The following is a 21,991-nucleotide window of genomic DNA, read 5'->3' on the forward strand; positions in this document are numbered from 1 at the left end:
TAAGGTCCGGTATACGTACCTCTCTACTGTCTGTACTCTGCGTGTTGGATCCCTGTCCCGATCCTGACACCCTTTAATTTGAATAGATGGCATTTATCATAAAATGAAAGGAATTTATAGGTGTATTATTTTAATTAAATTAATATTGTTAATGATTCATTCTATTCTTTCTTATTAGGACAATTGCTGATGTTCTTAAATCTTGAATATTTAGAGCAACTTCAAGGACTTTTTAAAGGCATTTTGGGCTGTTTGGATGGAGTGCAGTTAGTTTGGCATTTTTCAGAAGTGGTTGGACATACTAGTTTCACATCACCTTTAAACTGTTGAAGTACCTGTCAATCTCAGTGACATAGACATAGTGTAGGGAGGAGTGTCTTCCAGCTGCTATATAAATTGTGTGCTTTCAGACTAGCTTTACTCATTGCCTGACCGATCCAACTGACAAGATGAAAGCCTACATCTACCTGGTTTTGATGTTCTTAGAAATCGCTGCAGGTGACAACATTTTGCATTATTTCAACCCATATTAGTTTCTGCAACAAGAACTCTTTCTGCTCCTTCTTCTGTGCAATTACTACCAAATGTAATATGTTAACAGGGTTTTTGTGCACCTAGGATCAATTGTACAATTTATTTTGTATTTTGCAGTGTTACAGCAGTGCTGTTTAGTAATTCTGTCCTGTTTCTCCACTGCGCCCATCCCAATTGTTATATAAATATATATATATACAATATATTGTGTAGATTAACAATTAAAAATGACTTTATAGTGGTTGTTCTGTGTTGATCCCGTATGTCTATTTTGTCTTGTTTTTGAGGGAGTTGTCTGTCATATATTTATAGTAATAGTCAGTCCTGATAAAATCTATCAGAAGGTAGATAAGAGGGAATAAGACAAAGAATAATTAAAAGCTCAAAAACTGGAAAAAAGGGGGTTTCGCCAGATCCCAAAGAGTTTCACAAATAAAAAGATAAAGTTATCCAGGAGCTTATAGAATGTAGATAAAAGTATCAAGAATCTAAAGGGTGTGATTAGTAGATAAAAGATATATGAATACCAAATGTATAGTGCAACAAGACAGGATGTAAATTACAGTATCTGTGCAGATATAAACATATAAATATATAAAAATATAAAAAATATGAAACATTAAATAAATGAACAATATTCAATATATCAATATTGTATAGCAGTAATAAGTATGAGTCCAAATAGTGGATACATCAATTCAGTCCTGAGAACAAATGGATAAATAAATATTGCACATATAGTCTTAGGATATGTATCATAAAACACCTTTGATCTGCTAGAAAATAAATATAGCAAGATCAGCTAAGGTATTTATAAATTATTCTACTTCCATATCAGAATGAAGAATTACAAAAAAAGATAATAGAGCCATATCAGAATGAAGAATTACAAAAAAAGATAATAGAGTTTAACTACGGATTTTTTATGAAATAAAATGATTTCCTTTTCAACCCATCACTTTATTCATCATTATATATAAATCATCCTCTATTTGCACGGACTCAATTTGAAGTAACATTAAGTCATCTACACGATACATTTTATCTACTAATCTGTGGTTGCTACAGTTGCAGATTTTTGGCGGCCAGCCCAGAGTTTTTCAGACGAGAGACTAATAATCAGGCTGTTAGTTTGTGTGATACTAACAAGCCTAGATCTAATTTCGTTTTATTTTTGTGCTCTATTATCTTTTTTGTAATTCTTCATTCTGGAATGGAAGTAGAATAATTCATAAATACCTTAGATGATCTTGCTATAAGGGGTAAATACCCCGCAACTCAGAGTGAAAACCAGCAGGAAGGCAAGAGGGACAACGGGTAAGCCCGGAGGAATGGACTGATACCAAAAATGCGACATTTACTGCCCAGGAACCCGCAAAAGCAAATGGGGCCTACCCGGGACCGAGCCAGAGAGAGAAGGCCGCTCTCCACGACGGCAAAGCCTCGAGTGAACCCCTCAGCACACTCATCGCCTACCTCCCCCTCCCCCCATGGACCGGCGGGGGTTATCCCGGTCCTCATTGCATGCTCGGGGCAGCCAGCCTGAAGCGCAAGACAAGTATGATCCCAAACATATATATCTAAACGCGTTTCGCCTCAAGGGCTTCTTCAAGTAGATAATATATATATTAATATCAAATTACGTAGACTGATACTGATTAAATATATATATTATATATATATATATATATATATATATATATATATATATATATATTGTATTATTAATTATTAGACATTTTTTGTATTCTGCACAATAAAGCAGCATTTAATTTTCAAATTATAAGACTTCAGAGTGCTCTCTTCTTGGATACTATATATATAGTTATATATAATATAAAAAAAATATGTAAATACGTTAAAAAACTGGAGTCCAATCAATGAGATGAGATTGGAGGTGTTGGTTACAGCTGCCCTATAAAAAACACACACCAGTTCTGTGTTTGCTTTTCACAAGAAGCATTGCCTGAAGTGAATGATGCTGGCGATATCATTGTTGTGATACATTTTACTGTTTTGAAACACAAATATTTGTGTTCAGCAAAATCTCCTGAGTACAACAGTACCCCTCATGTACAGGTTTTATGGTGTTTTCAAAAGTTACAGCGTCAAATATAAGGCTTGTGTTTCATTTTTTTCACATTCAAATTCGCCAGATTGGTTATGTTGCCTTTGAGAGCGTATGGTAGCCCAAGAATGAAAATTACCCCCATGATGGCATACCATTTGCAATAGTAGACAACCCAAAGTATTGCAAATGTTTATGCCCAGTCTTTTTTAGTAGCCACATAGTCACAAGCACTTTCCAAAATTGGCGTTTTTTGCATTTTTCACACACAAACAAATATTAACACTAACTTTGGCCAGTGTATGTGACCAAATGGCTACTAAAAAAGACTGTACATACCCCATTTGCAATACCTTGGGTTTTCTACTATTGCAAATGGTATGCCATCATGGGGGTAATTCTCATTCCTGGGCTACTATACAGTCTCAAAGGCAACTTAAACAATCTGGCGAATTTCAATTTCAAATGTAACGTGCTATATTTGACCCTGTAACTATATATTTGACCCTGTAACCCAAAACACCATAAAACCTGTACATAGGGGGTACTGTTTTACACGTGAGACTTTGCTGAATACAAATATGTGTATTTTATTACAGTAAAAGCAAACAGTATTATGACATTGACAGTTAAAATGTCATGTAGAACTAAAAAAATAACAAAATGTCTTATTTTCTCCCATTTTTTTCATATTAAATTATGTTTCATAGCTAAATATTTGATATTAACTGAAAGCCCTGTTTCCCCTGAATAAAATTATATATAATAAGGGTGGGTGCATTTAATATGAAAGAGGTGAATTACGGTTGGACAGATATGCAAATGCCAGGTTTTGTTTACGTTTTGTTTTGTTCACAACTAGAGATGTTGCGAACTGTCCGCCGAACCGTTCGCGAACTGTTCGCCAGCGAACAATAGCGTGTTCGTGGCGAACGAACATACGCGATTTCCGGTCCGCCACCTATTCGTCATCATTGAGTGAACTTTGGTCCGGAAGCAGACACATCCTAGGTTCACTCAATGATGACGAATAGGGGGCGGACCGGAAATCGCGTATGTTCGTTCGCCACGAACACACTAATGTTCGCTGGCGAACAGTTCGCGAACGGTTCGGCAGGCAGTTCGCGACATCTCTATTCACAACGTGTACATTTGGCTCAGTCCTTAAGGGGTTAATAATGTTTAAATGGTTCACTGAATATTATGTTTGCCAGATAACGAGCATGTATTTTTCCCTTTTACTATTTTACACTTTTTTTTATTTATTATTATTATATGCTATAGCAGGGGTCCTCAAACTCCAGCCCCCCAGATGTTGCTGAACTACAACTCCCATGATTCTTTGAATTACATAGATAGCCAGAGAATCATGGGAGTTGTAGTTCAGCAACATCTGGGGGGGGCAGAGTTTGAGGACCCCTGTACAATAGTATCAACATAGTAATGAAAAGAGCATTTGTTTTATACATTGATGACTATTAGATGGGCACTCTAGTCAACAGAACAACTATAGCGGTTTAATGTAGCAGTTTTGGTTCAAACAGCCTGTCACTGTTTACATTTCTGAACAATTATACTGCTTCCATCTTACAGTCTTCTATTGTTTGCAGGACTGATGTGCACTCCCCAAAGAGATACATTATTATAACGCATTTATATAAGGAGATAAGATCCAAAGCTTCTGCATATAGAAGAATTTGGGACAGGGATGTACCTAAAGCATTTGGTACTCTGGGCCTGTATATGGCACCCCCACCCCCAACTTTAAAATGTAAAATACACCCACACTTTTTAAAAATGTTTTCAAGAACATTCAATGCACAGATTTGTAAACTGTATGTTAGAAATAGAAACACTCTGGCCCCAATTCACAATATAGTAATATAACATAGCTCTCTAATATCCAGCCCTAGTTGGCTCTTCGTACCTTAATTGCTGCTGCTGGCTGCTGTGACTGGCAGGTTGCTCCAGGAGCTGGTTGGCTGCTGTAGCTGACTAGCAGGCTGGATGCTGTGGCCAGCTAGCAGGCTTGCTAGTTGCTGTGGCCAGCTGGCAGGCTGCTGTGGCTGGTTAACAAGCAGGCTAGCTTCTGTGGCTGGCCGACTGGCTGCTGCTGTTAGGCCTCTTTTTTTTTTCCCAGCAGGCTTTTTTTTCTCCCCTAACCCCTTTGTGTGCCTTTTTCCACTTCCCTGGTATAGATTTTCCCCACCAAAACCCCTTTGTGTGTTTGTTTATCCTCAAGCCTTCTGTGTGCCTCTTTGCCCCCTCAGCCCCTTTGTGGTTTTGTCTTCCCTAGCCCCTTTGTGCATCTATTCCTTCCCCAAACCCATTGTGTGTCTCTTTTCCCCTTCCCCAGCCCTTCTGTATATCTCTTTGTGCCCTAAGCCCCTCTATGTGCTTTTTCCCCCAGCCACTCGATGTGACTGTTTATGCTCCCTCCTCCTGTGCCCTTTTTTGCCCCCCCCCTTCTGTGCCCTATTTAGACCCCACCTGTGCACTTTTTTTGTCCTCCTCTACTACTGTGCCTTTATTTTGCCCCCCTTACCCCTGTGATTTCTTTGGCCCCCTTTCTTATACACTTTTTCCCCTCACCTTCTGTGCCTTCTTCCCCCCTCCCCCCCCCCTCATATACACTCTTTAGTCCCCTGCACTTTTTGTGCTCTTATTAAACCCTCTTCCCTCCTGGGCCCTCTTTAGCCCCCTGTGCTTTTATTTAGCCTCCCTCCCTTTCTGTGCATTCTTTAGACCCCCTCCCCTTCACTCCACTTTTTAGCAGTCTGCGTTGGACGAGCCTTTTCTTCCTGTACCTGTTCTGACAGGAAGCAGTTCTGTGCTCCCTGTTAGCACTTCCTGCCTGCTTGGCCATGCTACATTTTGCGACCGGGAGGAGGAGAGCGCTGTGCAGTGTGTTCCCCAACCCCTGTTCAGTACACCACTGATTTTGGATTAATAGAGATCACCATTACTAAACATATAAGTGAGAGGTGGAGTGTCAGCAAGAACTAAAAAATGAGTACATCATGAGTAGTACAATATCTAACTAACCATATCTGCAAAAAGCAACTTTAGAAATAGATGTCACATACATATTTATCCCATTGTATTTACAACAATTTTCACATGCTGCTACCAAACTGCAAATTCAGTCAAACTCACTATTATACCAACAGCTATATAATTTCTCACATTCACATATTTTTTCTCCCTCTTGTTATGCATATTGCAAAGACTCAAAGCTCTTTCTGTTTACACCCAGGCCTGCGTTGTACTTTAATTACTGGGAAACTCAAGCAGGTGGATGCTGGAGCCGGACAAGTTTATGGGGTCAACGATGCCGATGACATATTCCGTCTCGTTGGGAAAAACTGGGAGCATGTTTCAGGAAAACTGATACATGTGAGTGTGGGACCAGGCGGTATTTGGGGAACAAACAGACAGAACAACATCTTCAAGTTTCAGGATGGTGGCTGGGTGCAGGTAGCAGGTAAGTGGACCGCTTTTTTTCAAAAACACCTAGAGTGAGATCAGGACCTGCTCTCAAAACTTTGCAGATCTCAGTGGGGTGGAGGGAATTAATAGTGTCATACACTGTTGGCAACTTATAGAGAGGTTAATATGGGAAAGGCCAGCTTATCTGGTCTAGGTACTTGTTACAGTTGCCTCCCGGCTGGCTGGAAGTTGGACCGTATAAAGGATGCTCCTAGCGCTCACCAAAGGACCATCAGCACCGTAGGCACCAAAACTACTGCGTAGACACCATAAGTACTTCAGACTCCACGAACCGCCGCTGCTGGGCTAGAATCTCGCCGTCTGCTATCCACCCTGGACCATGACCAGGCTCCAGGTTCCAGTAGGTGAACCTCTTCCTTCTGTAGAGCAAAGCAGGATCAGGAACAAGAGCTCTTACAAGAGCTCAGTAGCTAAGGGAGTATGAAGAGCATAGCAATCCCTGTATTTATTATAGCTGTCCCCTACAAACATGAGTCGAGGCTGCAAGTTAGAGGGGCAAGTCATTCTGTTTTATTGGCACCAAAAGGACCTTCTTTTATGCAGGTTTTCCTTACATAGGACCACCCACAGGGTTTTAAAGAACAACCAATAACACATGTACATTCCAGAAAACACTCCCAGCAATTACACACAAAATTCACCCCACCCCCACCCTCCCTCCCTCTGCCTGTGATATAATTATGGTACACAATGGTTAACATAATTATCACAAGCAGGAAAAATACAGTTTATATACATGTACTATAACTTTACAAATATACGTCCAATCTTCATAACAATTACATATTCAGAATCAGCACAATTTAAATATAAACATAACCAAAAAGCACATTTTCCTGCCCAAAACAGTTCCATAGATTTGGGCTGTGTGGACGGTCAATTTTATGCAGAAAAAGGACTAAGTCCCATTCGAATGAGCGTTCGAATTGCCGAACGGGACTTAGTCTCTGCAGCTGAAAATTCAGTGTAGGAGAAGGTAAGGGTCAGCGGTGTTCGTTGAAATGTAGCCGATTTTAGTTCCATGAATTTGGCTACACATACCGCTGACCTCGTTCGAATGAACAAAGATGGCCGGTTTGCACGAACTGCGGCCACCCAGCGGTCGGCAATTTACCTACAGCAGGCTCCCAGCCTGGGAGGTAAATTGCCTGCACACTTCCACTTCTGAGTGGTCTGCCTGTGTGGTACTTGGTTCAGTAAGCCCCATTTACTGAACCAAGTGGGAGAAAGCCAGGAACAAGTTATTTTACAGGTCTGGGGACATAGTCTTAAAGGGGCATTGTTCAACAAAGTCACAATATGTCCCCAGACGGTTCTTAAAGGGCCATACACACCCAATAAAAGTCCATAAGTTTTCAGAGGCACAATCTTCCAGGGGCCTTAGTCATGAGGAAGGAGGCTGGCAAATAGGCTTCTCCACAACCCAGGTAAGCAGAGCAATTTGTCATTTAAAGGACCAGTTACAAATGGCAGTTTGTAACAGTACTATCCAGAGGGGATTGAAGGATTTAATCTACATCAGGGGCTCTATCCCCTAAAGCCCACCCCTACCAAGGCTTCTCTTTTTTGTACCATTTCTGATAACACATCACTAGTGTAAATATATAGGGCTATTTGAAGACAATGGTGCAATTAAATATATTTATTTTTAATGTTAGAGTGTTCACTTTAGTATTCAGATACAGGGCCCTTTCTCTCTGTTCTTGAAATAAAAAAAATATTTCTCTAAAACTCATCTTTAGTCTAGCACAGGATTAATTTCCATAGAGAAGATATTATTACTCAGATGAAACAATACCAAAAAGAAGATACAACACACACAAATTCCCGAAAACAGCACTTTTGTTTTGAACCCACCAGCAAAGTTTCAGATAAAATAAGGACTTTTATCCATCCCTGATAAAACGTTGTAGGTGAAGATGTGACAATTTATTAATGTCTTTTAAATTGACAATTATTAATATATCTATGTCACTCCATTAATAATAATAATATGGGTTTTGATATCACATTTACTGTAGTGCACGTTAGATGTGCTTTAATTGTATTTTATCTGCTGCTGCTTTTTTGTAGGAAGCCTTAAACAGGTAGATGCAGGAGGTGACAAATATCTGGGAGGTGTGAACAGTGGTGATAACATTTTTTGCCTGGACCAGGATTCCACTCTTTCAACGGATACGACTCTCCCTTTCATCCCGATTGAGGGAAGGTTAATGTATTATAGCTGTGGTCTCCATGGCTGCTGGGGAGTGAACAGCAATAATGCAATCTTTTATCGTCTGAATGTGAGTCCAGATGAATGCAGAGGCAGTGAATGGAAAATGGTAGAAGGGAACATGATTATGGTGGAAGTTGGCACAGATGGATCAGTGTACGGAATCAACACCATTGGCAGCGTATACAAAAGGTAAATTTCAATACTGAAATAGGGAATACATATAGGGGGAAAAAATGCATCCAGTTTTAGTTATTACTAATTTAAAGAAGCAATTCTTTTTAAAGGCTCCCTAAGACGTAGACAGAATATTCACTAACTGTGTGTGCTTAAAGGGACACTATAGGCACCCAGACCACTTCAGCTCATTGAAGTGGTGTGGGTGCATAATCCCAGGTCCCTTAACCCTGCATTTATTGCAGTTTTTAATAAACAGTAATTACCTGTGTGGGTTAACTCCACCTCTAGTGGAGTCACTAAAGGGACTTCTGGGCTGACATTTGGTCACCTAACTGACGCTGGACTACCTCACGGTATGTATGAGGACTTTCAGCATCAGCCGAATCCCCATAGCTTTCCTATAGGGAATTCCTAATTCAAGCATGGCCATTGTGCTCATGCGCATTAGGTCTCACCCGCTGACTGACATCGACAAGGGAGGAGCGAAAGCAGCCCCAAGACAGTGCCAAGGGACCTCTGTGCTGGACCCAGGTCAGTGACAGAAGAGGGTGTGCAATGGAGGGGTAAGCTGTAGTTCCAACAGTTTTCCTGGCACTATAGTTTCTCTCTAAGTCCCTTCTTTTTGTAACTGATTGTTAATTGTTGGCTAACCTCAAGATGATCCACTTCATCAATAAAGTTTTACGGTTGGATAAACTAATTCATTTTACAAAATTGCTATTGAGAAAGAAGTTTAAAAGTTGCCCCATGGATTACTTGATTTACTTGATTATAAGGTATTTCATTAAATAGATATATAAGTTGCCTTACTTGATTGTAAGGTATTTAATTAAATAGATATAGATATATATATAGATATATACCGTATATACTCGAGTATAAGCCGAGTTTTTCAGCACATTTTTTGTGCTGAAAAACCCCAACTCGGCTTATACTAGAGTTAGAGTCTGTATTATGGCAATTTGCATTGCCATAATACAGACTGGGGGGCTGTGGGAGCTGTCAGAGCGGTACTTACCTCTCCTGCAGCTCCTGTCAGCTCTCTCCTCCTCCGCGCCGTCCGTTCAGCACCTCGGTCAGCTCCCAGTGTAAGTCTCGCGAGAGCCGCAGCTCTCGCGAGACTTACACTGTGAGCTGACAGGGGAGCTGACCGGACGGCGCGGAAGAGAAGGGAGCTGACAGGAGCTGCAGGACAGGTAATTAAGAGCTTTGCCAGCACCCCTCTCCCCCCCACTGAACTACCAATGTCACTGGACCACCAGGGAAGGAGCCCCCCTCCCTGCAATGTATCAAGCAGGGAGGGGGGGACGAAAAATACATAAATAATAATAAAATAACAATAAAAAAAAATAATAATATTAAAAACAAAAATTTAAAATAATAATTAATAAAATTAATAATACAACAATAATCAAAATGCCCACCCCCACCAACACATACACAAACACACACTGCATCACACACACACACACACTGCATTCATATACACACACTGCATTCATACACACACACACTGCATTCATACACACACACACTGCATTCATACACACACACTGCACTCACACACACACTGCACTCATACACACTGCATTCATACACACACACACTGCATTCATACACACACACACACACTGCACTCATACACACACACTGCACTCATACACACACACTGCACTCATACACACACACTGCATTCATACACACACACTGCATTCATACACACTGCACTCATACACACACACACTGCATTCATACACACAACATGCACACTGCACTCATACACACTGCACTCATACACACACACACACTGCATTCATACGCACTGCACTCATACACACAACATGCACACACACACTGCATCCATACACACAACATGCACACACACACTGCATTCATACACACAACATGCACACACACACACACACACTGCATTCATACACACAACATGCACACACACACTGCATTGATACACACAACATGCACACACACACACACTGCATTCATACACACAACATGCACACACACTGCACTCATACACACTGCACTCACACACACACACACACTGCATTCATTATATACACACACTGTAAATAAATATTCAATTAATGTGATTTTTTTTAGGATCTAATTTTATTTAGAAATGTACCAGTAGCTGCTGCATTTCCCACCCTAGTCTTATACTCGAGTCAATACGTTTTCCCAGTTTTTTGGGGTAAAATTAGGGGCCTCGGCTTATATTCGGGTCGGCTTATACTCGAGTATATACGGTAAGTAGATTTTGACAATTATTGCCTTTGACACTGTATGACAGTCTAAAAATAAAAATTACCCCATCATGGCATACCGTTTGAAAAAGTAGACAACCCAGTATATTAAAAATGGGGTAGGTCCAGACTTTTCATATTATTTTTTATTTCACACAAAAAGTGCTGTTTTACTGATGATATCAATGTTGTGATACATTTTACTGTTTTAAAATACTAATATTTGTTTTCAGCAAAGTCTCTGGAGTACAATGGTAGCCCCCATGTACAGGTTTTATAGTGTTTTGGAAAATTACAGGGTTAAATACACATTTATTTAAATTATACATGTAGATTATATGTATATATTTACTTTATTATTTATATCTATCTATCTATCTATATACAAAAATACAACTAGTGCACTCAGGGGTCTGGTTTAAAAATGAAGTTGATGCTTTAATTCAGCACATTAAAAAGTTGACGTTTAAGTCCCCACAGACTTTTATCAAGACGTCTTACACGCGTCATATTTTTGTATATTGTGGTTGGAGTTGGCACCAGGGCAGTAACAAGACCGGGGAACCTGAGTTCTGGGAACGTGGATTTGTATATATACAAATTTCATTCTAAGTGTATTTTGATATGAATATATATATATGTTGAGCCTGTAGTTGTGGAAGGGGTTTATCCGGCCTATAAATTCACAGGCCCCCTTCCTCTGGGCTGAGGTTTCCTGGTTCAGCCCACCCACATCACACTTTATTAAGCAATCACTTAGTAGGCCCCCTCTTATAGGCCTACCCGAACGTTGGTTTCGGCACAACAGAACCGACTTATAACACTACTATAACTCGGCTTATTGTCCCTGACTACAAATATATATATATATTTTATTTTTTTCTTTGTACACAAAATACCTATTTCTCCAAAATATTGTTCACAAATCTGTCTAAATCTGTGTTAGTGATTTACACAGAGGCGCAACTAGAAACCAAAGGGTTCCCACCCTCAAAATGGCTCACCACCCCCACCCACCCCCCAGCCCCTTCATGTGTCTCATTCACATTCACGCCCCACAGGGTGAGTGTGGCATTGTGTTAATGTGATAGGGTGAGTGTGGCAGGGTGAAAGGGGGCGAGTGTGACAGAGTGATGGAGAATGAGTGTCAGGATTGGAAGAGTGAGTGTGACAGTGTCAGATAAGGTAAGTGTTATAGGGTGAATATGGCAGAGCTATGGGAGGGAAGTATGGCATGGGTGAGTGACAGGATTGGGAAAGTTATTGTGAGTGTGACAGTGTGAAGGTGGGTGACAGTGTGTGTGTTGGGGTGACAGTTATACAGACACACATGCATATAATCAGACAAACACACTGAAATACATGCAGATACACATCATATAACACATACAGATACATACAAGGACACATGCTGATACACAGACACACATACAGATACAAATGCACAGATACACACATTGACACACATGCAAATACAAAGATACACAAACTAACACACTAACACATATACACATGCAGATACACAGACACATATAATAACATACATTCAGATACACAGAATGACACTCATACATATACATATAAAAATTATTCAGGCACTCCAAGGTTCAGAATGTCAAATTTATTGAAGCCCAAAGCAACGTTTCGACCTTGCGGTCTTTGTCAAGCTTGACTTTTTTTTGTGAAGCTTGACAAATACCGCAAGGTTGAAACGTTGCTTTGGGCTTCAATAAATTTGACATTCTGAACCTTGGAGTGCCTAAACTATTTTTGTATGTTATACTATTGCCACGGAAACCTGGTGCTTGGTCCTGGTTTAGTTACACCCTGGCTCAGATTGATAGAATTGAGTGCTGTTCCTAATGTTTGTTGGAAAGACTCTTACATATACAAACAGTGACACACATACAGATACATAGAGGCACACACTGACATACAGATACACATACAGACGCACATGCAGATACACCAACAGACAGACATACAGACTAACACACAGACACACATACAGACATAGATACACAAAATGTTGCAAAATTAGTAACCCTCCTGTTTCCTATATTTTATGTGCAGGAGGGAGACTTCCCTGGGATCCAGTAGCTCAGGCTGATGGAAGTCAGAGCTCCCACTCTGACTCCCTCCTCTCCTTCTCCTCCCTTGCAGCACCCTATATTACCTGGGAAGAACCACTTCCTTCCAAGCTGACCTCCTCACAGGGGGCCTGGTCACGCTGTTAAAGCACCGCAGAGCTGACTAGGTCCCTGGAAATACATTGCACCAGGTGGCTCTAAGAGCATGGGCCACCCGATGTGCCCCTGAACGAGCTGCAGGTGTCCACAGGTTGGCCGGGTCCCCTAGAGTGATTGCTATATTGCAACTGCGATCTCTGTGAAGATTGTAGGTAGGCCTCTTATTACCCATTGACTGCTGACTGGAATACACTATAGAAAATAATAATTTGACCATCTGTTGTGTCAGTATATATTTGGAAAGGAGGGCATTCATCTCGGTTTTCAAGGTTAAGGAATTATCTGTTCTCACACTGTTTCAATTCTTCTACTTACTCCAGTTAGTTACTCCAAGCATACTGTTATTGCATAGTGTTGGAAATGTTCCCATGCGATGCAAAAGCTGGCATAGTGGGGCAATCCTCCTAAGAGTTTTACTTGCTATGAGAGCTCAGTCTGCAGCAAGCCCTAATTTGGATGGATTAATTTTATTGCACAGCAGTTTTGGGTGCTGAAGAATGAAGAGTTAGAAGAAGGAAGACTAATGATGTGTAAGAAAACATGTTAGTAGGGTGAGGGGGGGTAGATTGGGTCATTAAATATTAATGAGGGATGGCCTGGGGATTGGCCTAACCCTGATACCATAAGTGACTTGATAAATATAATTAATATAATTTAACTTTTTCTTCCCCGACAGACAAGGAATCTCTGTTTTAAACCCAATCGGGACTGCATGGTCTCTGGTGAATGTATGTGGTCCTTTTAAGCATGTGTCATATGATGAAGGAATGCTGTGGCTCCTTAATACAAATGGAGATATATTCAAATGTGACATCAGTTATTCATCCCACCATGTTTGCCTGCACGTCAATTAACAAACCAACCCTATCTTGTCATTATCTTCTAGGAAGACAATTGTGAGAAATAGCTTGATATAAATGTGCTTCAAAGTGTCTGAAAATTTGAAAATATTGTCAGCTATTGCAGGGTCGAATTTGTATTAAAAATGCACTGCTTTTCAAATAAATCAGAACGAATACCAAGTTTGTTGAGTGCAATTTTATTATGTGTGTATATATATATAACAACAGAATGCCTAATGAGATAAAGTCTGACGAGGCCACGGTCTACCTGATGACTGTTTTCGATAGGGGACCAGACTGAGAAAGTAAATGTAACAGTAAATTGCACTATTATTATTATGTTAATATTTATCTAGCGCCACCAAATTCCACAGCGCTTTACAGTGGGTGGACGAACAGACATGTCGTTATAACCAGACAATTGGACACACAGGAACAGAGGGGTTGAGGGCCCTGCTCAATAAGCTTACATGCTAGAGGGAGTGGGTAAAGTGACACAAAAGGTAAGGATAGTATTAGACTAATGACAGTTGCAAGAGAGGAATCAGTCAGGAGCTAGACAGTGGAATGAACCAGCACCTTAGTCGCATCTGGCGTCAAGTAGGGTTGGATGTGTGTAACGTCACCCCCGAGTGTAGAAGGGGTTAAAGCCATTTAGGATATTCCCTTCCCGAACACAAAGGCAGCTACTGAACACTCCAATCAGCTGAACAAGCAAGCATATGAATAATCCACACTCCAAACAGCCGAACAGGAAAACCATCCGAATACTCCATGGGGGGGACCACGGATCAGTTTCGCACCAGGGCCCCATGGATTGTGTGCACTCAACTGCCTTCCACATTCCTTCTTGGACTGCTTTAGGGATACAGTAGAGGGGCTGTCGAAGGGGTGCTTGTCCAGGGGTTTCTACCTTATGCACAGCCAGGGTCGTGTAGCCCGGTTCTTGGGAGAAAGTTGCCTGTTTCTCCCACAGAAGCCACTTCGCCTGTTCCTTCTCTGTGGGGCATAACCAGTCCCCTAGCTGTACAAGGCTAGTAAGGTCAGTCTGGGGGTCTCTCTCTAGTAAGTCAGGGAGGGGTAAACTTTTTGAGTCATCTGCAGCAGGGGCACACACTGCAGCAACATCCTCTTGCCTTTCCTGATACTCCTTTAGCATGTTCACATGAAAGGATCGCTGGGTCCTTTCATCTGCACAGCTGGCAATAACATAGGTAGTATCACATACCTGGGCTACTACTTTATACGGCCCTGCCAAGATGCCTGCATCTTGTCGGTTTTCACAGGCTTGAGCACTAGGACTTTCTGCCCAACCTGGAAGATACGCTGTCGGGCACCCCGATCGTACCACCTCTTCTGTTTCCCCTGGGCCACCTGGAGGTTCTCTCTTACCATCAGGGACAGTTGCTCCATATGGTCCCTGAGTTCCAGAACATATGGTACTATGGGAGTCCCCTCCTGCTCTGTCTCTCCCTCCCAGTGTCCTCTAATGAGATCTAGGGGTTCCCGGACCCTTCTCCCATACAGTAACACGAAGGGAGAGAACCCAGTAGATTCCTAGGGTACCTCTCTGTACACAAATAACAGGTGAGGCAGGAATCTCTCCCAGTCTCTGCAGGCATCAGTAAAGGTCATCAGCATTTGCTTGAGGGTCCCGTTAAAGCGCTTGCAGAAACCGTCACAAAGTCTTGGGGTGGTAAGGTGAGCTCAGCAAGGGCTTGATATTGCACACCTCCCACAACTGCTGGGTGAGCACAGCGGTAAACTGGGTTCCCTGGTCAGAGAGGATCTCCTTAGGGAACCCCACTCTAGGGAAAATCCTAACTAGGGCATCAGCTACTGTCTCTGCTTCAATATTAGACATAGCTACTGCCTCTGGGTAACGTGTGGCGTAGTCCACCACGGTGAGAATATACTTCTTCCCAGATGGACTAGGCCTGGCCAAGGGACCCACAATGTCAACGGCTATGTGGTAGAAGGGCTCCCCAATAATAGGCATGGACATAAGCCTGGCCTTAGGGTGGTCCCCCTGCTTACCTACCCGTTGACATGTGTCACACGTTTTGCAGTATTGTCGCACATCCCGGTTAAAACTGGGCCAAAATAAATTCTGTGTAATCCTGTGGGCTGTGCGACGGGACCCTAGATGCCTGATTCGCAGAATCTCCAGCTGGTATTTCTTGTCGTTTCTGCGAAGGGGCTTTACTCCTCGGGGATGGCTTAGGGATCCTATCCCCCACCCACTCATAGAGCTCCCCATCTACTCCCCTTTCCTGGGTATTTGCCTTATCCCTGTACTTTTGTAAGGTCGGATCTTCCCAGGTTTCCCTCCCAAATACCTCTGGAGTATCCCAGCCTAGGGGAGCCTGGTCTAAAGTACATGTTGGGGTAGATAGTCTTACCTGGGTCTCAGCAGCAGGCGGGCCGGTTTCAGCAGCACGGGTCTGGGTATGGGTGGTCACTGGGTTGGCTTCAGCGGGGCCCATCAGAGCGTAAGCAGAAACAAGGGGGGCCAAATCATTCCCCAGTAGTACATCTGCTGGCAAATCCTTCATCACCCCCTCATGTCCCGAACCAACCCCCCAATCCAGGTGAACACGTGCAATGGGTAGCCTGAAAACGGTGCCTCCAGCTACCCTTACGGCTACAGTGTCCCCGGTGTGTTGGCTCTCTGGGATGAGGTTCATTTGTAGTAGGGTCATGGTGGCACCGGTATCACGTAGGCCACTGACTACCTTTCCATTAACCCGGACAGTTTGCCTGTGCTGTTGCCTGTTGTCCCGTTTAGCTGCTTGGACTGGATCCGCTTCATGTAGAATGCCCCAATGTTCCTCCTGTTCAACGCAGTGGGCAGCAGGCATTGATGAGAGGGGGTTTCCCCCTGCTGGCTTTCTCCACGACTAGGACTGCCTGGCTGTATTCTACGGGCAATCTGGCCTTTTGTGCCCTAGCTGTTTACACCTAAAACACCGGATGGGTTGTGAGTAGTCCTGGGAGTTAAACCTGGGCTGCTGAGAATAAATGGCAGCTGCAGGTGGTGCTGTAGGGCGGTACGACTGCGGTTGGTAGGCGGCAGCTGGAGGGGGTGCTGCCAATCGATAATCCACCCGAGCTGCTGTCTTGACGACAGGGTTATCCAGTTTGCGGGCGTGTGTGTACTCATCCACCAGGTGAGCTGCTTCAGGCAAGTTAAAAGGTTTTCGGTCCTGGACCCACTATCTGACTCCCGGGGACAGCTTGTCAAAGAAGTATTCCAGCAGGAACAGCTGCAGCACCTCTTCCCCGGATACTGCTTTGCATCCAGCGACCCAGTGGGATGCCGTGCGGTGTAAGCGGCATGCCCACTCTGTAAAACAGTCTCCAGTCTGCTTGCTAGTGTCTCTGTACCTCCTCCGGTATGCCTCTGGTGTGACGGCATACCTGGCTAATAGGGCTTCTTTCACCAGCCCATAGTTAGTAATATCCTTGTCTGGGATGGCCCTGAACGCGTCACTGGCCCGGCCTGACAATTTCCTTTACAAAATGGTGACCCATTCCAGATAGCTTAGATCTGAGCGCACATTATTACCGAATAGCGCTCAGATCACAAAAATACAGTTCAATCGCCATGGAGCCAAAGTCTTTCACATAGTCTTTCGTTATACGAATGGGCTCCATGGGATAGCTACCTGGGGTGACTTGGTTCGTATTGCAAACTACCGAATGGTATGGCGTTCGTATGAACTGAAGAATAGAAGAAGGGAGGTCGGCGGCTTCAGTGGTGTTCATGAGAAAATAGTGTCTGTTTTTAGTTCCATGAAATCGTTGACTAACACCGCTGGGCATTCGTATGTCCAAGATGGGCGCCATCACGTGTTCGTTCACACGAACGATGACTACCTAGCCGACATTCGACAATTAGGAAGTGTTTGCGGTTAACACAACGTTCTAATGAGGCCAAGAGGTTAACAAGCAGTACACTTCAATGATGGGTGGCCGGCCATTCGGCAGTTCTTTCGGTGAAACGGGGAAATAGCGTAGGGACCGTACGGACAGGGAAATAGCCGAACAAACAGACAAACAAAGGAGGAATAAAAGTAGTATAAATACAGAGGGGTCTGTCACAATGTGTACAATGTTTTGAAATGGAAGCGGCATTATTTGGCGACAGACTGAACATGAGGCATGAAGGAGAGGTCTGATTCACCTAGGAAGCAAGCCTGCGTTGTGAAGCTGATATTAGCACAGTTGACTTGGAGGGAGACAGACACAGGAGTAGCAACACTTGAGGGAGGAAAGACCAAATTTCAGTTTTGGTCAAGTTGAGTTTAAGGAAGCGGGAAGCCATCCAGTTAGAAATAGTAGAGAGGCAGGAGAGGCAGTCAGAGACACTAGTCAAGAGGGACAGGGAGAGATCAGGAGAGATAAACACAAAAAGAATTCAGCGCTAGTAATCACAAAATTAGTCAAGGTAGGAAGCAACCCAAATGAAGGAAAACCCCTCGGGTCCTTCGGTGGATAGATATAAAAAGATATGTAAGGTCTGCACCAAATAAGGGTAGATAGTCCAGTAAAGTATTGCTAGGGTGCCAATAGATGGTCTAGGATACTTGATAGAGTTCCTCTGTGGATGCGCCTGGTGTAGACCGTTCCGTATATGTAAATACAAGAGAGGTAGAGGCGACTAATGGTATAGTAGGAAAGTTCAGGGTGTGATAGGTAACAAAATGTAGAGAACTCACATTTAAGAGAGCTATGGCCAGCTCTGGTGTGGTTTGCGTACAGCGGTATAATCCCCGCTTATGGGATATGTAGGGAGGGGGTCTCCGTCAACACCGTCTGGTAGTCCAGAACTTGGAAAAGAAAGACAGAAAGCGACAATAGTGCTCTCAATTTTGATGTGGTTCAGTGTGCAGATAAGTAGAGGTAAAAAACTCACATTTGAGGGAGCTATGGCCAGCTCTGGTGTGGATAGCGTACAGCGGTATAATCCCCGCTTATAGGATATGTAGCGGCGATACGTCCGTCAGCACCGTCTGGTGATCCAAGGCTCCAATATAGAAAAATAAAAAGCAGCAATAGTGCTCTCAATTGTGATGGGTTAAGAGAGTAGTAGAAGAAATAAAATAATATTCACAAAGATAGAGCAGAGGTACTGCTCTATGGATAGGCGCTGGTGGTATGATCCCCACCTAGGATTTCTTGGAGTACTGGAACTTTAAAATTGCCAGTGGAAGTAAAAGTAACCAGGAGAGGTTAAAATGCCAGGAATAGGTAAAAAAAAAGTTTAAAGTGCATAGAGAGTGCAATAAAAATTGGATTGGTACAATAAAGTAGCCAAAAAACTTTTATTGATCTAAAATACACAATAAAATACAGAATTAATAACCATAAACGTGTTTCACCATAAATGGCTTCTTCAGAATGGGATAAAAGTAGTAACCTGGCAGGGGTTGTTTAAATAGGGCTATGTTAATTTGCAAATTGCGCCAAAATTGTAATTGGCCAATCAGAGACAGTTTTTAAAAACACTTTTAAAAATTAGGATTCAAAAGTATGGGAGTGATGTTATAAAGGTGATGAGTCCATTTAAATTATTTAAATGTAAAAACGAGGGTGAGAAAGTTGTTTTTTAAAAGTAAACAAAAAAAAAGGTGTTTTATAAAGTTAAAAAAAAGAGTTGTTTTATAAAGTTCATAAAAAAAAATATGTCACATATTTAAAAAAATAAATAACACATAAGTAGATGGTTTAAAGGTACAGAAATACAGAGATATATGTAAATGGAGTATGCATGAAAAGGGGGTAATGTAATCACAAACATAATGATTTAAATAGGGGTTAAATTGTACCCAAGAGTAATAATATATTACAGATGTTAAATAAAAATAATAGATAAAATAAAAATTTAAATAAAATTAAATAAAAAATAACAGAATACCAGATACATAAATGGAAAGGCATAGATGAAAAATTTAAAATTATTTTTATGAGGGTTGGTTAGGTCCAAACATAAAGAATAAAAGCATGTATTTTATATTATAAACATATGCAGTCTCTGTTGACTAAACCTCTAACGGATATGTTTAATCAAATAGCCATAAACGAGTCCTTTCCAACTGAACTATTACAAGCAAATATCATTCCAATACTAAAACAAAATAAAAGTAGTACCGATCCTAGTAATTATAGACCCATAGCGCTAATTAATGTAGACATGAAGCTATATGCGGCTATAATCGCGGAGAGAATCAAGTCCATAATTACGACCCTGATCCATCCGGATCAGATTGGATTTGTACCGGGTAGGCTAGCATCTAGCAATACTAGGAGAATAATAGATATTGTTGATTTGGCTAATAGAGAACAGTTGCCCCTCCTGGCCCTGTCTTTAGATGCTGAAAAAGCATTCGACAGGGTTGGGTGGGGCTATTTAGCTGAAGTTCTCACTGCTTTCGGGCTTACAGGCTGGATACACAAGGCCATAATGGCTTTGTATTCTGCTCCTTCGGCGCGCACTGTGGGCCCTAATATTACCGCAGGGTGGTTTGCTCTTAAAAATGGTACGCGTCAAGGGTGTCCACTCTCCCCCTTGCTGTATATTCTGTCCATTGAGCCTTTGGCTATTAATATCAGGAACAATCCACGGATTAGAGGTGTTCAAATGGATACTCTTGATGTTAAAATATCTCTCTATGCGGATGATGCGTTACTTACGCTCTCCGCTCCAGAGTCGTCTTTGAAATCCTTAATGTCTGAAATTGACAGATACTCTATTATTTCAAATTTCAAATTAAATATTAACAAATCCACAGTAATGTTCATGAATATGAGCAGTGAACAAGTCACTACCTTAGCCGACAATTACAAATTTATATGGACAGATTTAGAAATAAACTATTTGGGACTAGTTATAACTGCTAACCCGGCTGGAATAATGGAGAGGAATATTTTGATTTTCATTCGCAACATGAATCTTAAACTTAAAAAATGGAGAAATTTAGAAACCTCATGGCAAGGTAAAATCAATATTATCAACTCATATATTCTACCTAAATGGCTATACTTGTTCTCCATGATCCCACTTAAAGTCCGTGTACCCTGGTTGGCAATGATTCAATCAAGTTTTAACAATTTTATCTGGAACTATAAAAAACCCAGAATTACTCAAAAGATTCTAACCAAAAAGCTGAACAATGGCGGTCTAAATTTCCCTAGCATTGTATATAGTTACCAAGCGAATATTATTAGGCATATTTACCTTCTCCAGGATCCTACACAGGTTTCTGAGCCCTGGTATATTATAGAATCCAAAGTGGCCCATCTGGATAAATTACAACATTCTTTGTGGACAACCACAAAGATTTCCCTTAAAAATTCGCCACAAACCAGCTCGTTGATATTATCCCAGATTCTGGAAGAATGGTTAAACATTAAGAAAAAACTAGGCATAAATAATTCTATACCTAAAACATGTACGCTTGACATATTGGAAATATTGATAGAAGATTTCTCGTTAAAGCACTGGAATAATGCTGGCAAACTGAGGATCGCAGACATTATGCAGGGTGACAAGATCGTACCTTTTCAAAGCATTATAGATACTTGTTATATTCCAGGCGGAGACATTTTTACTTATCTCCGCCTAAAAAATTTTATCCATAAAAACGTTATTAAATCATCTAATATATTTGCAAAGAAATTGGAATTTATCTTTCGAACTCAAGCGTCCTTGTTGGAGCTGCTTAAAGAATCCCCTTATAGAGTGATCAAAAGGTGGGAATTAGAATTAGATTTGCAGATATCTGTAGAAGAGTGGAATTCCTCTCTAACTATGGTTAATAAATATATACACTGCCTCAACCTGTCTGAGTGCCATTTTAAAGTTTTATATAGATGGTACTATACTCCAGCCAGACTGGCCAGAATATATGATTCTACTGATCCAACGTGTTGGAGATGTGGAAGTCAGCCAGGTACTTATACACATATATGGTGGACCTGTCCTGCGGTTAGATATCTATGGCTATGGGCGTTTAATATCTTTACAGCTATCACGACAAATAGAATTGAGGAGAATGCCGCTTCGGCCCTCTTACATCTAAACCTGATTTTCAACTCCCAGAAGGATGTTTGTTTTGCTATACATT

General features: G+C 41.7%; 1 protein-coding gene across 2 annotated transcripts; it reads left to right on the forward strand.

Annotated features, from left to right (window-relative positions):
* Positions 1-310: 310 nt before the first annotated feature.
* On the forward strand, positions 311-13,949 carry LOC134577285 (fish-egg lectin-like). Of its 2 annotated transcripts, XM_063435978.1 has the most exons (4): positions 311-498; positions 5,859-6,086; positions 8,186-8,519; positions 13,697-13,949. In XM_063435978.1, the coding sequence occupies exons 1-4, from the start codon at positions 450-452 to the stop codon at positions 13,872-13,874; spliced, it is 789 nt and encodes a 262-aa protein (XP_063292048.1). In that variant the 5' UTR covers positions 311-449; the 3' UTR covers positions 13,875-13,949. The 2 variants fall into 2 exon arrangements, with proteins under 2 accessions (XP_063292048.1, XP_063292047.1); XM_063435977.1 differs by lacking the exon at positions 311-498 and having other exon boundaries at positions 5,520-6,086.
* Positions 13,950-21,991: the final 8,042 nt, after the last annotated feature.

The sequence above is a fragment of the Pelobates fuscus genome, chromosome 11, assembly GCF_036172605.1.
Source record: "Pelobates fuscus isolate aPelFus1 chromosome 11, aPelFus1.pri, whole genome shotgun sequence".
Lineage (NCBI taxonomy): Eukaryota > Metazoa > Chordata > Amphibia > Anura > Pelobatidae > Pelobates > Pelobates fuscus.